This window comes from Aythya ferina, assembly GCF_964211825.1.
Source record: "Aythya ferina genome assembly, chromosome: W".
In the NCBI taxonomy this organism is placed as follows: Eukaryota; Metazoa; Chordata; class Aves; order Anseriformes; family Anatidae; genus Aythya; species Aythya ferina.
Window position 1 is genome coordinate 15,936,429 of NC_140313.1, and position 16,225 is coordinate 15,952,653.

The window sequence follows — 16,225 nt, forward strand, 5'->3', positions numbered from 1 at the left end:
ATGAAGTGAAAGATTGGTTCTAACGAAAATATTAAGTATTATTCTTAGGTAGGAGAAATGACTGAAATAGCCCACAGATGACTATCAGAATATCTGTGAAGCTCAGTAGTTAAGAATCTACAGAAAATCTTTTCATATCAATTTTTTTAAAAAGCTTTCCCCTTCATGATAGTAGCCGCAGATAGGAAATGCCCTTTAACAGACCAGAACTAGAATTCTATAGATGAATAGTGTAGTCACTGTGGGATCGAGATGGTGACTTCCTTCTGGCAAAAATCCTAATTCAAAGAGGGTATCTACCAGTTATGGTACTATGCTTACCACATTCCTATTTGCTCGATGTCCGATGATTGTAATCAAAATGTGACGAAATATTAGGCATAAACACTCGTTACACGTTAGGGTCACTGAATTCTACTTAAAAGTCCCAGTGCATTTATTTTACTGAATATTTTCCTGTTTATCCACCCTAGATCAACTAACCTATTTCATTGGCATTTGTCTGTCTCCAGGGAAAAGCTATATGCAAGCAAGGCACTAAAGCGATGCCAACAACAACAAATGTTTTAGAATCATTTAAAGCTTCCAACCCCAATTTTAACTGAATTTCAGTTCAGGTCAGATTCTCTCCCAGATTGGACCTGAATCTATTATTTAGAAGATGCACTGAAGTCCAGCTGAAGCACTTAAAACACAGTTAAAGTAAACTGAGCAGTTCCTAAATGAAACTCATTCAAAGGAATATTAATTTGTATTCCTGAAAAGAGTGCTCTGAGTATGTCCTCAAAGAAATTCACCCAGAATTCTCCTATTAAGTTTTAGCAATGAATTCAATAGCTCCATATAAACAGAATGAAAGAATTTTGCAACAGAAACCCCTTTGAATGCACACTAACATTACACTTGTTTACATCCTTAGTGAGAAGACTAACAAGATATTTCAATTATTTTAGTAACCAAACATAAATATGATGGCATAAGAACAGTGACTATTACAAGATACATTTGTCAGGAAACTCTACTCTCACTATAGAGATTTTGAAATATCAACCAGCTTGTAAAGTTGCAGATTTTTTAAGAAATGTTAATGCTGAAACCTAAAATCCCACACGTACAAAACTGTAAGTGCTTCTATCTACAAATTAGCAATCTATGTCAGAAATTACCTGAAGTTTCTCAAACTCCTCTTGCTAGTTGGTAGTCTTGCAAGGGAAGTGAAAATTTCTTCCAGTATCAGCTGTCTATGTTTTTCATACCTGGAGAACACCTATTTAACAGTCACAGGATTGTTAAAAGTTATTTATTGTTACATTAGATACTGTTTGTTAAATTTATTGTTAAAAGTTATATATAGTAACATAGACTTCACATGACACTTAATGCACACCTTGTTTTTAATGTATTACTTTGTTTTTTCAAAGAAAGCATTTATTTATAAAATATATAAAAAAAACCACAAAGGTTTTTAAAATCTTCTAACAACATAAATGTGCGATAGCTCTTAAAAATACCATATATTTTAAAGATTTCTGTCAATGGTAGAAATATGCCATATAAGAAAGTCAAATAGTTACTTTATATCTTAGTCTTTAATATTTGCCTGACATGAAATATTCTTTCAATTTATGGGGTCATGGTTGTAGACTTTGCTTCTATTTGTTTAGGCAGAATTCCTTTTATAAATACTGGAGCATATCATCCTTACAAAGATGGAAAACTTCCACTTGAACAAGCACATATATATTTTTCCTGAAATAATATTTTAATATTATAATAATATATAATAAAAATATAATAATGTATTTTAATATTTTATATTTTGTTATTTTTATTATATTTTATATTATTAATATTTTTGTTAATGGATTTTTCATATACCTACCTCTTCCAAGGAAAATAATTTATTCTATTATAAAAGTATCCTGCTGTTGTATAGCTTATTCCATTGCATAAATTCAAATCTTAACAAAGGAAATGTAGAAAATCATATCACTAAGATTTCTTACACAAGAAAGGACAGGTAAGAGAAAGGGGTTTGTGTTTATACTTTAAACCACATAACCATAATTAAGTTCCTTGCTTAAGTAGGCTTCCTATAGAAGAAGAAACCTCCTCTGTAAATAGGAGCAACTCAGATTTAATACCGTTCCTAGATTATGATACCGAACTGCAAAACCTTGAACTCTAATTGTCTACCAGCAAAAATACAGCCTACGTAAATGTCCTAATAACTTTCGGATGTACAGGACCATGAAATCACAAATTAAAAATTACTTACTGCAGTCACTAATTTGATGGCACATAACTGTAGCTCACTGACATTTTCTACAAAGAAAGGTGTTATTCCCATAGATGATACCTATGAATGGGCAGAAAGTATTCTAAGTATATTTGACAGGCAAACTGATATTCATGCAATTTTACAAGCAGATTATTCATTCAGTAGATAAGGTATTCAACAACACATTACTTCATATTATTTGCAAATTTAATACAATTAGGTTAAACTTTATCTTAGGTGTACAATAAAAACCATTAAATATTTAAACATGAAATGTTCTTTTCCTGCAGAAGAGAAAAGGAAGATAACATACTACACAACAGACTAGTCAGTCTAATGTTAACCATTTAAAAAGTTTGTACCGATTTTATATTTCATGTCATTTACATAATCGCACTTTACAGTCCCTCTGGGAAAAAATAAAAAATAAAACAAAAACCCCACAACATTCTCAGACAGAAATTCTTCTGATAAAACTTACCTGAAGAATAGTTGTATCAGTAAGAAGCTGTATCTCTAGCAACTCTGACAAACTGCTGACAATGTCACAAACTTTGTTATACAACATCACTATAACTCTTTGCTTGTGGGTGGAACACTTAGCGCGTTTTGCTTTTGAACTTAAAATACCACCTAGAAAATCAAAATTATTTTCATTAATTTTTTCAATGTTTCAGTTGCATCAAATACTAGAAAGATGATCGTTTTCTCAAAAAATGTCCCCCAAACAATTACACAATGACAGCATTGTGAATACAACTGTTTACAGGAAAAAAAAGTAGCAACAGCTGGAAAGCAAGAATTTCATATGACATTAATTTTTCATAATTGTTCTGAATTCTATATCCAAAATTTTTAAAACAGTTCTTGAAGTTGGATACCCACATCTGATTATATATATATAAAAGACAACAAAATGCTAAACGCAAAATAATTTTCATTGAAATAAATCATTATATAAACAGAGATTATGACTATAAAGTGACTTATTCATACATATAATAACTATATGCACAAGGCAAACTTCAGACACGTTTCTAAATAGTTTGGTCTAAATGGCACTATAGTTATTGCAGTAAACCTAAATATTAGTACGACTAAGTTATTTAGGGGATGCACTTAAGTAATTGTTATTTTTCTCTACATTTCAACATCCTCAAAATAACAGAAAACATTAACTCAGATGTTGTATGAGTTATTAGAGAACTATCAGTATAAGAGTTGCATATAAAAATATTCAGGGAAGTCATATAACTTGTATCATCATACAATAGATTAAAAAAAAAGGAAAACATAATTGAGATCAGCCCTGATGAGAAGGACCTGAGGGTGTTCGTTGATGAGATGCTCAACATGAGCCAGCAATGTGTGCTTGCAGCCCAGAAAGCCAACCGTATCTTGAGCTGCATCAAAAGAAGTGTGGCCAGCAGATTGAGGGAGGTGATTCTCCTCCTCTACTCTGCTCATTTGAGACCCCAATTGGAGTACTGTGTTCAGCTCTGGGGCCCCCAGCACAAGAGGGACATGGATGAATTAGAACGAATCCAGAGAAGGGCCACAAAGATGATCAAGGGGCTGGAACACCTCTCCTATGAAGACAGGCTGAGAGAGTTGGGGTTATTCAGCCTGGAGAAGAGAAGGTTCTGGGGAGACCTTATAGCAGCCTTCCAGTACCTAAAGAGGGGCTACAGGAAAGCTGGGGAGGGACTCTTTATCAGGCAGTGCAGTGATAGGACAAGGAGTAATGGTTTTAAACTAAAAGAGGGTAGACTTAGATTAGATATAAGGAAGAAATTGTTTACTCAGAGGGTGGTGAGGCACTGGAAGAGGTTGCCCAGAGAAGCTGTGGATGCCCCATCCCTAGAAGTGTTCAAGGCCAGGCTGGATGGGGCTTTGAGCATCCTGGTCTAGTGGAAGGTATCCCTGCCCATGGCAGGGGGGTTGGAATTAGATGATCTTAAAGGCCCCTTCCAAACCAAGCCATTCTATGATAAATATAATGTGAAAAGATTTTTCAAAATCTCTGAGCATACTAACCACCATGAGGATCCACTCTATATACAGGGTCATATTGAGGATAGAGAGTGTTCTGCAAATGAAATTTTGTGTATTGAATAACTCTTTCTATTACATCCTCAATATATACGGCTTTAGGCATATTTGGCGATGTCATAATATTGATAGCAGTAAGACAAGCATCAGCAGATTTTGTCACTCTCTCCATAATAAGATCTCTCCATAATCTCTCCTCATCTTCAGTGTCATTGTTCTGTAACAGGAAAGAAAAGCAGGGTAGTGTGAACAGAGTCAAATTTTTATCCTTACCAAGTACGATATAACAGTAACATTTTAATATATATCAATGGTAAGCACTATGAAGATTGCAACATTCTCTACTTAAGACTGATGTACCTTAGGCAAAATCTGAACATTAACATTTTCCTCTAACATTTTCCTTAGTGCTGTATGTATGCTGTTTGCTGCTTTGACAAGTCTAATTTTCACCACTAGAGAGAATTCTCACAAAATAAGACTGTTATAAATCACATGAAATTAATGAGAAGACTACTTTCTCCACAGACTGACTCATCTATTACCTATGGGTTTAAACTATGTCTTATCAAATATGACCATTTAAGTTTTAGCACTGGGTACATAATTCCTGTATTTCTGTGTTTGTACAAGTTATAAAAACAAACAAACAAGAGGCTAATTATGAGTATGCTGTTGGCTTTCCTTGTAAAAAAATAAGGGGTTGGTAAAACACTAATTTCTAACCTTATCAACTTTTTTCCCTTGAATCTAAAAAAGTATTGCAGTGCATTACATATATGGTAAAATATATATTAAAAAAAAATAATCAACAGACACCTGCAAATCAAGAGATCCCTGCAAAACTATTCCATGCAAGAAATTTAAGTTATTTGTATCTTGCACAAAGGAGGCTTTAAAAATACAAACAATTAGTTTTAAAACCTTTCTATTTTCTTGCTCATTAATCTTGGGAATAAAAAGAATCTGCAAGTGCATTTTGCCTTTGAATAATACCCTGACATGGAGGTAGGTTATCTTCACTGCACTGTAAAAATAGTATAAATTTACTCCTTAACAGAAGGTTTCTTTGCCATAATGATCTAAATTATATTTAATGGGTTTTAAGAAAAATCTAAAACTTGTTTGGCTAAAGATTGCTTCTTTTTTTAATTGAAGCTTTGTCTCTGAATTGCAATCATGGGAAAATTTCAATAAGTGCTTAGTAAACTTGTGTTTTACTACAGAAAGCTAAAAGAAAAATATCACTTTAAAAGCACTGGCAAAAAGGCTCAACCATATTGCAACAGAGCAGGAAAACCATCACCTTTTCACTTATTTTTCATATTGCTGAAGTCATTCAGAACTGTATAGTGAAAACTTATTTTTTAGGTAGTCCTGTGTGGAGTTAGAAGTTGGACTTGATGATCATTCCAACTCAGGATATTCTATGATTTAAAATGCCTCCTCAGTTCTTAATGCTCAGGGGAGGAATATGCTCTGCATGAAAGCTGTACTTTCTTCCACTGTGTAAGGGAAGTTTTATGGAAAACTAGCAAAGAAATTTCCACTGGTGCAAGTTATACCAGTTACCACAAATATTTAAGGATGAAACAATAATATTTAAAATTAAGTCAAGAGACAACTTTATTACTCCCAATACATCTGTTTGTTAACAATACTACAGTAAAATGTTTAGTACTGAATTAATATAATCAATTGAATTTTACTTCTAATCTTAAAATTTGACAATCTGTTAATCATATACATATAAAATCAGAAATTCCTTTCACACACATGCACAGTATTTGAAATTATCACTAAATGGGACTCAAGTGAAGAAAATCCTATGCTGAACAGTGGTATGAAATGATCTAATTTGAAACTCACATGGTTAAGTAATGTAGAAATCTTTGATCCATCTTGGATATTCTTCTCCAAAATATTCAGGACCTTTACCGTTTTATCTGTTGAAAGCTAAAACAAGAAAACAAATCAAGCAACTGTAGACACACAAAGGCTTCCAAATTGCTGAAAAGATGTCTATGGATGAAGGATAGAAAATGTTGTGTAATTCCAGCATTAAACTTAAATCGTAAGCGCTTTTGAGATAAGGATCAGATTTTGACTTGTCAGTTTCTGGCACAGCACGACTGAGAATGCTGATAATAACTAAACTAGTGAAATATGTTCTAAGATTGCAATGAAACTGCATTTTTCAACCAAATCCATAGGAATAGGTTTAAAACTGCATATCTGTAAATAATGTATAGTTATACACTCTTGATTCTAGAAATTGAAATTTACCAAAACCAAGTATGAATCACTAATTCTAGCTGACCATATAGAACTTAGAAGAAAATCCAAAACTTATGGACAAACAGAAATAAAATTAATTGATATTTGAGTGCTAATACAGAGGAAATGTATTCTTAGTAATCATGTTGACTTTGAAAAACTAGCATGTTGGAAAAAAAGTAACTCAAACTCACTTACTGATGTTCTACAGAATTACAATCAAATAATCTGTAGAATATGCTGAACTCCAGAAGAACCAGTTTCACTCATACAGATAATAGTGGTGCTCACCTTTAGAAGCAACACATTTCTGACTTTATGTACACGTGTATGTACAAAACTTAGGGAATAAAGGTTAAGGGTGAGAACTATCAAGAAGGATCAAGACAGCAAAATACTCAGGTTGAAAATATCCTACAAATGAAGGTAGGGAGGACTGAAGAAAAGGCCAGGAAGAATACCTAAATCTTGGGTTAAAGAATATCCTTTGGAGTGACTTGTATAATAAGTAGCTTCACAGACACTTCATAAACATAGTAAGTGGTCAAGAGCAGGCAGAGTTAAGAGTGTAACATAAGACTGCCCTAAGCCAAGAGTTCTAGGAAGATAAGGAAAGCAAGAACATTGTTTCTAGAGGTGTGATACCAACAGTTTGCACCAGCACAGAAAATTCCCTTGAACCAAAGTCAGGAAGAGCATGACAAAGAAACCACAACATGTAGTCTACAGAACATGAATCTTATTACTTGGGTCATTAAATCTTTTAAGTTTGAAAGGGTTTTCTGGAGAGAGGGTACAAATAGGCAATTCGGTATGATGCTAGATGAACATCATATATTTACAATGCACTGACGGATTATATTAGAAAGGGTGGATTTTTTGACTTTTCTGGTAAGGTCTGTTTTACTGTGGTTGCTTAACACTAGCTATAACGAACAAAGACTATAGATTGATGAGCTTTTGTGAAAATAGATTAATAATTTTAGATTTTACTGCTCAGACATTTGTGTTACATATTGGTACATTGTGCATTGTGCTCTCAGTCACTGCTGACACTGAATGTTATTACACTAGATATGTGCTTTTTGTATATTTAACAAAATTAAATGTTCAAAAGAGGCAAAGACTATGAAGATGTACCTTGTCCATAATGCCCATTGCCTTGATTTTTGCAGATTCACTACCCAACTCGCTAAGCTGATGTTTTCCCAGTAGCAATTCCTGTGGAATCTCATCATCATCGCCTTAAAAAAATGAAATAAAAAAAAATAAATCACATTTCTAATAAGACTTCAAAAAAACCACTATTTACAGCTAAGATGAAAAAGCAAACACAAGAAAACTTGTTAAAGTACTGATTTTACGTCTAATGAAGACTGACGGCCATGACTTTTGGTTGTTAAAATGACTATACTTGTTCAATATGACTGATCATGTGCTCTGAAATATCATTCAACAGCCTAACATCAAAACCCATTTATTGCAGCTCTTGCATTAAGTACCACCCTCATTTCAGTAAAACAAATCTTAAATGATTGTAGTTCTAATTCTGAAATTCAAATCTTGGTCACAATAATAGATTAAAAACACATATATCTTGGGATACACTGTGTTCTACTCACAATTGCCCTTACAAAAAAAACACATGACATTAGAAGACACTGAAATCATTGGTTTGTAATATGTTTCACTTTTAAATCCAAGGGTGTAGACATGATTACTTTAAAAACTAGTCATTTGTTTATTAGGTTCCTCCCCTTGTTCTAATACTGTGACAAAGATGGTAGGAAAGAAATTATACAAATGCTCCATTATCCATTTCAATTGATAGTCATCTTGGTCAACCGAAACTGCTTCACTGGACACTGACACTAAGCTGGCCAATTTTCCAGTGAAAGGGATAAGGAGTACACATAGATTCAGTGTCTCAGCCATAAGTGTACAAGCACTGTGGCAAGGCCACAGCAGATGCACTCTAGTAGACTATTATTTCTCTCATTATGATTTATGACCCTTTTGGATTTTGCAGGAAGAAGGAAGGAAGATCATCTTCCTCTTGTAGCAAATGATATTGTAAAGGTAAAGGCTCCTCCTACTTAAGGTGGAAGCCATATAAACACAACATTCCCTAGCATGTATCACAGGCAATTAAATCGAAAAGAAGGAAGTCTGAAAATACTGAGATGCAATTTTTTTAGTGTTTCTTGTATTTCTAATTAGGGGAAGCATTTCAAAAATTTCTGACATATTACCAAAAGCTGTAAAATCCATGTCTTCCAGATTTTCCAAAATATTTTCCATTGAAGCAGTAAACCTTTTAAAAGTTGAGGAATCCATCATTTCTGGTGGGGAAAAAAAAAGTATATATAATTATTTTTATATAAAATACATAAAATCCAAACTGAAGAAAATAAGTCTTCTAAAGTTACCTTCAGGTGTTAGTTTAGGTTCATAAGCTTTCCTTTTCTTTTGTTTTTCTTTTTTCTTCATTTTTCTAGCCACTAATTAGAGAATAAAGAGTGAAACAAATACTTTCTGGAACTGAAATAAAAGATTATTTACATTTCTCATGCTCATATTAAATACTGCATATAAAGATGCTTTTTAAAGCATTTTAAAATGTTCAAATTATTAAAAAAAAAAACATATTTTTTTCATAATACTAGTGTATTTTTAAAGGATAATGATCAGTTACCCTCACTGAGACTAGGAAGAGGAGAATAATCATCCATATCAGAGTCATCAGGACTACGATTACGGTAACGGCCACTACCAGAATTCCTCCTTCCTTCATGATAATGACCACTTCTCCTGTGGTCACCAGAACTTCTTCTGTCATGTTCTTCATATTCCCAAGCTTCATCTCTATCCTTTTTATGTCTTTTTCGAGAAGCTAGAAATTAAATGAATTTTCATTATAAGTATAAAAATTCTATTTTCCATAGCTCAAAAGTATACATTTACAAGTTAAACATTAGCATATAAATGTTCCATAAAACAAGTGAACACTAAAACCATTATATAAAGTTCTGTTATGGCATTATTTTAACAATTCAATTTGAATTACATGAAAACCATGCCTGAAATTGCCAAAGACAACAGCAAACACTTAAAACATGAGTTTAAAGGGCACTTGTCCTTTTAAACAAAGGAGAGTAGAACAAAATAAAATAATTTTCATCCTTTCATAAGAGAACATTAAGATAATTTCTTCAGTTATGTAATTGGGTCTATTAATAGACATCCATGTTACAATTCAGTGTTTGCTTTGCCTATCTGACACAGGAAGTTTCAATGAGACTTAGCAATCTAGCTGCTTCTATTTTCTGCTTAGCAATCTAGCTGCTTCTATTCTATTCTGTTTTGCGAAGACACCCAAAAAATTGTCTTGAAATATATATTGCAGTTAATTCAGTGTAAAGGAGAAAGCTGCAGTCACAATTCCAGTATGTATATATCACTGAAAGTTATTATAACCAGTTTTCAGTCAGGACCAAAAGGCACAGCAGAAATCAATGTTGAAGAAATTGGGATAAATGTTCTCTATAGAAACAGAGATTTAGTGGAAATAAGATATCAGGGGAGGGGAACTGAGAGTTCTCTGTTATTTTCAAAGATAGTCTCATGCATCTTTAAGGGGAGAGGGTGCTAAGAAGTAATAGGAAAAGGATATGGATGAGGACGTAGTCTCTACTATTTAATGTAACAGGATAACTGGGCTAGCAAAGAGATGTCTAATATAGACTGTGATGTGAAGATCAAAATGTCTCCAAAACATTACATTCTAGACTAGCAGAGTATATTATTCTTGTGAACAGGTATATAACAGCCCTTACATCTGTATGTGTTTCTACCAAACTCTCCTGAAGTTTAGGGAGGTATGACTGTGTGCAGGGTTGTTTCTGAGCAAAATGGCTCCAAGCATTTATACAGAACTGAAACAGAACTGACACGGAATTTTCACAACCCCAGTTTATTGAGAAACATAGGAAAGATATACATACCAGAATATAGACAATGGACAGCCCATGCTAAGTACAAATTAAAAAAAAAATTGAACCTGAGGTGATACTCTGCACTGCACACTAGAGGGCTTCCACTTCTGAAAACAATATTAAATTTCTGCAAATAAGTGGTTCAAGACTTTAAAGTTGTAACTTAGCTCAGGCTTTGAGCTGTACTGCTTCTGAATCAGACTTGCTTCTGGAGGCAGTACAGTCATGTTCCTGATGCCTGAGCTACTAAACAGTTTCAGTTCTGAAATGGTTGACAGTTAACTGCAACTGAAGAAATGGAGGGCTCCACAGTTTATAGATCATCAATAGCAATTTAAATTCTCTAAGAAGAATTCTGGCCCCAGCTTTGTCTCTATAAGAAAAGTAACTTCCAATATCACTTTCCAGCAGAAATTTAAATTGACCATTTTATCAATGCTGCATGATAAAAGAGAATGTATTACAGTTGTGTTGGCTCTGCAAGGCAAAAAATATGAACATGGGAACAGCTATTACCATTTAGACATTTTATCTACTTCTAAGTAAACTTTGTAGAGCAACTGAATAAAAAAATGTAAGCTTTAATAACATTTCAAAAATATTAAGTTTATACATAATTTTAATTTCTCATCATTTAATGGAATGAGATGCTCAAAGAAACTTATGTTCTATAACAACCACTCCTTCATATTTTTTAAAGTTTAATTTTAGACAGCAAATTCTGAAATTGATATTTGAAACAATAAAATCTATTCGGTGTAAAAAATTCCATTCTCTTGATCATTTTGTCTCATTTTAATTCAGTTCTACAGTTTCCTTTAAGAAATATTCTAATTCATTTTTAAATCAGATGTCTTCACTGAATTTTTTAGAATGATGGCCAGATCTCTTGACTGTATATAATGAACCTAGATTACCTTAAAGCATATAATTACTGTGCAAGATTTTCTTAATTTGCATTACTTCATATTTAAGAATTTCAATAGCCACTGTGGCTAAAAGCTAGATTAAGATGTCTCTGAAATTTGTGACAATCCTCTCCATTCCCAACCAACTTAAATAATAGCAGTAGAAACAGAATGACATACTACTTACATTCAAAAGCTTCTTCACTGTCATTATCTTCATCAGAACTGATTTCAGTATATTTTGGTTTCTCATTAACTGTGCTACGTTTGCGCTTGTTCATTTTCACACGTTCACAAAGTGGCATGGTGGATTCAATTTCTGCCAGGAGCTCAGGAGGCAACTCCTTTAACACTGACTGATCTATGCTACCTATTAACGGAGAGTAAGAACAGTAAATGTGAATCTGAAGATAAAAAAGGGCCCAACACTTCAACCCTTTCTCAGGAACCGCTTACAGTATATTCGCTAACAATTCCGTGGTTAGATATACCTGGATGTATTTGACAGGACTTTCTAAAGCTGTATATATTGTTCACACCGCAACTAGAAATTAACATAATAAATTGCATAAACATCTCATTCAACAAAATATTTTGTCAGGCATATAAATAAAACAAATTCAAATTGTTGAATTACATTTGTAAAACAACATCCCTGCTCTACTTCCACAAAATTTAGTCTTATTTTTGTTCATCCTCTGAACTTAACAGGTTTTCCTGAAAGTATAGATAAATTAATGATTCAGCGTGCCTCATTACAGCTCAATTCATTCTCAATCATATTATTTAGTGTAAATAAAACAGTAATCTTCTCTTTTCCAATATGTAGGGACAATCTGTGGCAGAATCTCCAGGTTCTTATCCCTAAATATAAGCCAAATCATTGACATCCCAAACTCTGTCTCAGGTGATTTCTTACCTCCTACTAATAGCTTTTTTTTTCTTTTTTTTTTTTAATGCAACCCACATTTTTGCTTGATTTTGCTACAAAACAAAGTTGAAAGAAAGATTTTTGTTTAATATAGAAAAACAGCAAGCTGGACCACATCAGGTTTCTTTTCCACTGAAGTAAACAGACAACATTGCACCATTCTCATCACATTTTGAAACTGATATTAGACACGTATGCAGTCAGCACAAAGGAGATTTACAGTGAAATTTTATTGTTATTTGATGTCTTATTATTTATCAAAGAGCCTTACTGCACAGATTTGAAGACTAGTGGACTGAATTGTTAACCTTTTTCCAACAAAATAAATACCTCTGTCACAAGCGCTTCTCTCTCCTTCCCCAAGGTATACTCTATTATTTAGATACATAAGAAATCACCTGCCAATTGTGCTATATCAATGAAATATGTATATTGATATGTATATATATTTTCTAGATTTACTTTTTAATTGCATTCACTACATCAGTAACATAACTTTCTAAAATTTATTTCAATTATTACAGTAACATCCCACCTCCTAATCCAGTCTTAGTCTTCCCCCATATTTTTAAACACATTTAGCTGGAATTAGAATAATCTTAATATTAGAAAATAGTTTCCAGCAATACATTAAAAAAAAACAAAAACAAAAACAAAAAAACAGATTTCATATATTTCTGGTTTCACATCTCTCTACATCCAAAGTTGCCTATAAACAATGAAACTAGTAATCAAAATTATTTTTTTTATAATTCTCAAGTATGTTCAAGGAAGTCATCTCACTTAAGTGCATTTTAAAAAAAGAAGTTTGAATTTAAAATATTGATTACTTTGAACATTTTTGAAACGAGGTAGGGAAATATCTTTAGAATAGACAAGGAAAGTTGTGCCTGCTTCCCCCACACCATGGTCATTTGCTTTAAATTGCAATCCTTAGATATTCACCTCCTGTCAAAGGTACCTAAATTCTCAATATTGTTTTCAAAAATGCTACAAAACATTTCACAGTGTGGTTATTCCTTGCTTGCTAGGCACTTGACTGAAGATAAGAAGTATGCCAGCACAGACAGAATAGTTTGTGCGTACTACCAGCTGACTGGATGTCAGCCAGGTCTAATCTGGAGGTTGCACAAATGTGTTTGAGCAGTGGCGTCCCCACACTAAGTGTCCATGTCCCTTTGTATACATATGCAGCATCTGAGGAGAGTTAGCTTACATCCAGCCCCAGACAAGAGGGAAAATTGTATTTATGTATTTTAAGACAATTTCCACAGGCACAGACCATTCACCAAAGGGCCTCAGAACCTGGTTCTCCTAACACAAATGCTCAATTTTAAGCACTATGGGTAAATTCATTGAAGTCAGTGCAACTACTCACAGAGCATAAAACCTACAGGAAATCTGGCCAAAGACACTGCAAAAACCAGCTATAAGTAAAGAAACAAAAGTTGCAGTAAGATTCATATAGATGTTTAAAAGCCATATGCACATACACCAACAAGAGTATTTTCTACAAATATATATTTAAGCCTTTCCGAATCTATTATGAAAAGTAAATTTAAAAACAGAATAATTAGTTAGATCACTTGGAGAGGAAATGAGAAAAGGAAACAAATCAGTAATGGATTGTATATCCAGCTTGGCAAGAGTTCCATGACTGAAGACACCTACTCAATTTCAAAACTATGTCTGAATGTTTCATGATGTTTCATGAATAAGGTCATGATCATTGCTTTGAGGAACTACTAGAACAATTTGTTCTTTATTTTGCTTACACTGTGCACAAAAAAATGTCTATGAAAGATGAATAGTGATTTATTTTAACTAAGAAAACCATTAAAAACAAACAAAAAACCCTAAACGATAAACAGAAACCACAGGCTACTACTCTCCTATCTCCTAGGAATATCTATTCTTGCTTTCCTTATTGATTTTGTTCCTAGGGTAGAACAATACTCAATCTTTAAAAATAAGTCAATTGCTACCAGCTTAATTAGACATCAAAAAAAAAAAAAAGCAAGTACTTTAAATATTTGGAAAAATAACCATTTCTTTCTCAGAAGTCCCAAGTTTGTTTGTGGTTTTTTTTTGTGTTTTTGTTTTGTTTTGTTTTTACGTTTTTCAATGCTAAATTCAACTAATTGATTGAACTGCACTTTCTCCAGTTACAAATATTTCATGTGATAGTATAAGCTTCCCCTTTATTCTGTTTATTAGAAAATATGTAAGTAATTCTTTATTTGAGAAGGGAATAGTAGAAAAGAGAAAAAATTGAATTATTGTAAAGTTCTCTATAAGCCATCTTTAAAGATTTTGTATCTATCACAATGTTCCCTGGAACAAGACTGCTACATGTTTCCTTAGGTGCTGAAGATTATAAATAACCAAATCTAAAGAGTTTTACTCATGCAGTTATGCATGACTATGTGTGTATCAACAATTCTGATATACGTGGAAAAGGACTGCACATCCTTTTTTGAATTCAAGGATATTATATACTGCAGGAGAGTCAAGAGTTTATATTTATTTTACTTTACTATTTATGTTATGTTGAATAAGGACCATCCAATCTTCACTAGAAACATCTTACTAAATTCATTCTTTTACAGCTCCATATTTTATTATAAATGTACTTATTCATAGTAGTAAAGAAATACTTAAGAGAATCCAGTTTATCACAAGAATTGTGTCACACAGCAACAAACATTAGGCTGTAAAAAACACGCCTTTTCAGTTTACAAGATCCTTTTCAAAAATTATTAAAAGAATATATAACATAAAACCCCATGAAAGTATCTACAAAAACATGTATGATCACCTACACTTTTTCAATTTGTTTGATATATTTTCTAATACTTGGTACCTCCTGTTCCTGCTTCCACTTCAATCAGCTGCATTTGCCTCTAGTTTGTGTGGCTTTTTAAATAGCAAAGGAGAAAGTAACTTTACCAAAAAGTTAGTCTACAAGATAATAAGAATGTAATAAGAATGCCCCCAGAAACTAGGCTTTCTGAAAAACTGTTGTGGTCAAAGGAATAACTCCCTCCCTCTACACCCCACCCCCACCCCCGTATGTTTTCCACATATAGTAGAAAGAGTTCTACAAATACTTAGTGAATATAATTTTTCCCTTCTTTACATATGGCTTAAAAAATGGAAAGGCATGGATATGATTCAAAAGTAAAGCACTGCTTTTTGTTCATAACTTGATGTTTGGTTTCAAGTTTGTAGAACGGCCTTTAACTTTAGCTAATGTTTTCTAAAATCAAATCTTTAGAAGTATCCAAGCTCACTTTGCCTTGAATTTGCAAGTCAAGTAGATCTCCCTGATTCAGATAGATACATCCATTACCAGACTGCCTTCAAGAGAGGTTGAAGAGGAAGGAGGGGGGAAAAAAAGTAATAACATTATGGACTTTTATTGGATCCATTCGATATGGACAGCAACTATATTTTGACACAACAATCAGTGCCACCCATACAAAAACTTCAAACTAGCATAGGTCAGCTTTTCAGAATCAGAAAGGCTGTTCATGCCATTAAATTAAAACCAACACTAATAAACTGTTACCTTGTCAGTAATCATTTATTTTTACTTTCCAAACTAGAGAAAACAGATGTACAGTTTACATTTTGGTGTGATTTCCTATGAACTAACCAGCCATCAAGATTCAAAAACATTTTAAAAAAACAAACTCCAAATTTGAAATATACCTCAGTGTGCAAATTTAACAATACCCTTTCCACTGCATTTTCCCTTAAAATGCTCCTGTATGTTGTT

At 33.0% G+C, this 16,225-nt stretch overlaps 1 protein-coding gene across 11 annotated transcripts in view; it reads right to left on the minus strand.

Moving 5' to 3' along the window:
- Window positions 1-16,225, minus strand: part of LOC311426254 (nipped-B-like protein) — a 186,335-nt gene that overhangs the window by 37,872 nt on the left and 132,238 nt on the right. For all 11 annotated transcript variants that reach the window (XM_084502458.1, XM_084502459.1, XM_084502466.1 and 8 more), the window contains 10 exons: window positions 11,701-11,883; window positions 9,306-9,503; window positions 9,040-9,111; window positions 8,863-8,952; window positions 7,751-7,854; window positions 6,203-6,289; window positions 4,319-4,550; window positions 2,763-2,914; window positions 2,279-2,359; window positions 1,167-1,267 (listed from right to left, as the gene is read on the minus strand). In XM_084502458.1, the coding sequence (XP_084358584.1) occupies window positions 1,167-1,267; window positions 2,279-2,359; window positions 2,763-2,914; window positions 4,319-4,550; window positions 6,203-6,289; window positions 7,751-7,854; window positions 8,863-8,952; window positions 9,040-9,111; window positions 9,306-9,503; window positions 11,701-11,883 (1,300 nt within the window). The remainder of the gene's footprint in view (window positions 1-1,166; window positions 1,268-2,278; window positions 2,360-2,762; window positions 2,915-4,318; window positions 4,551-6,202; window positions 6,290-7,750; window positions 7,855-8,862; window positions 8,953-9,039; window positions 9,112-9,305; window positions 9,504-11,700; window positions 11,884-16,225) is intronic.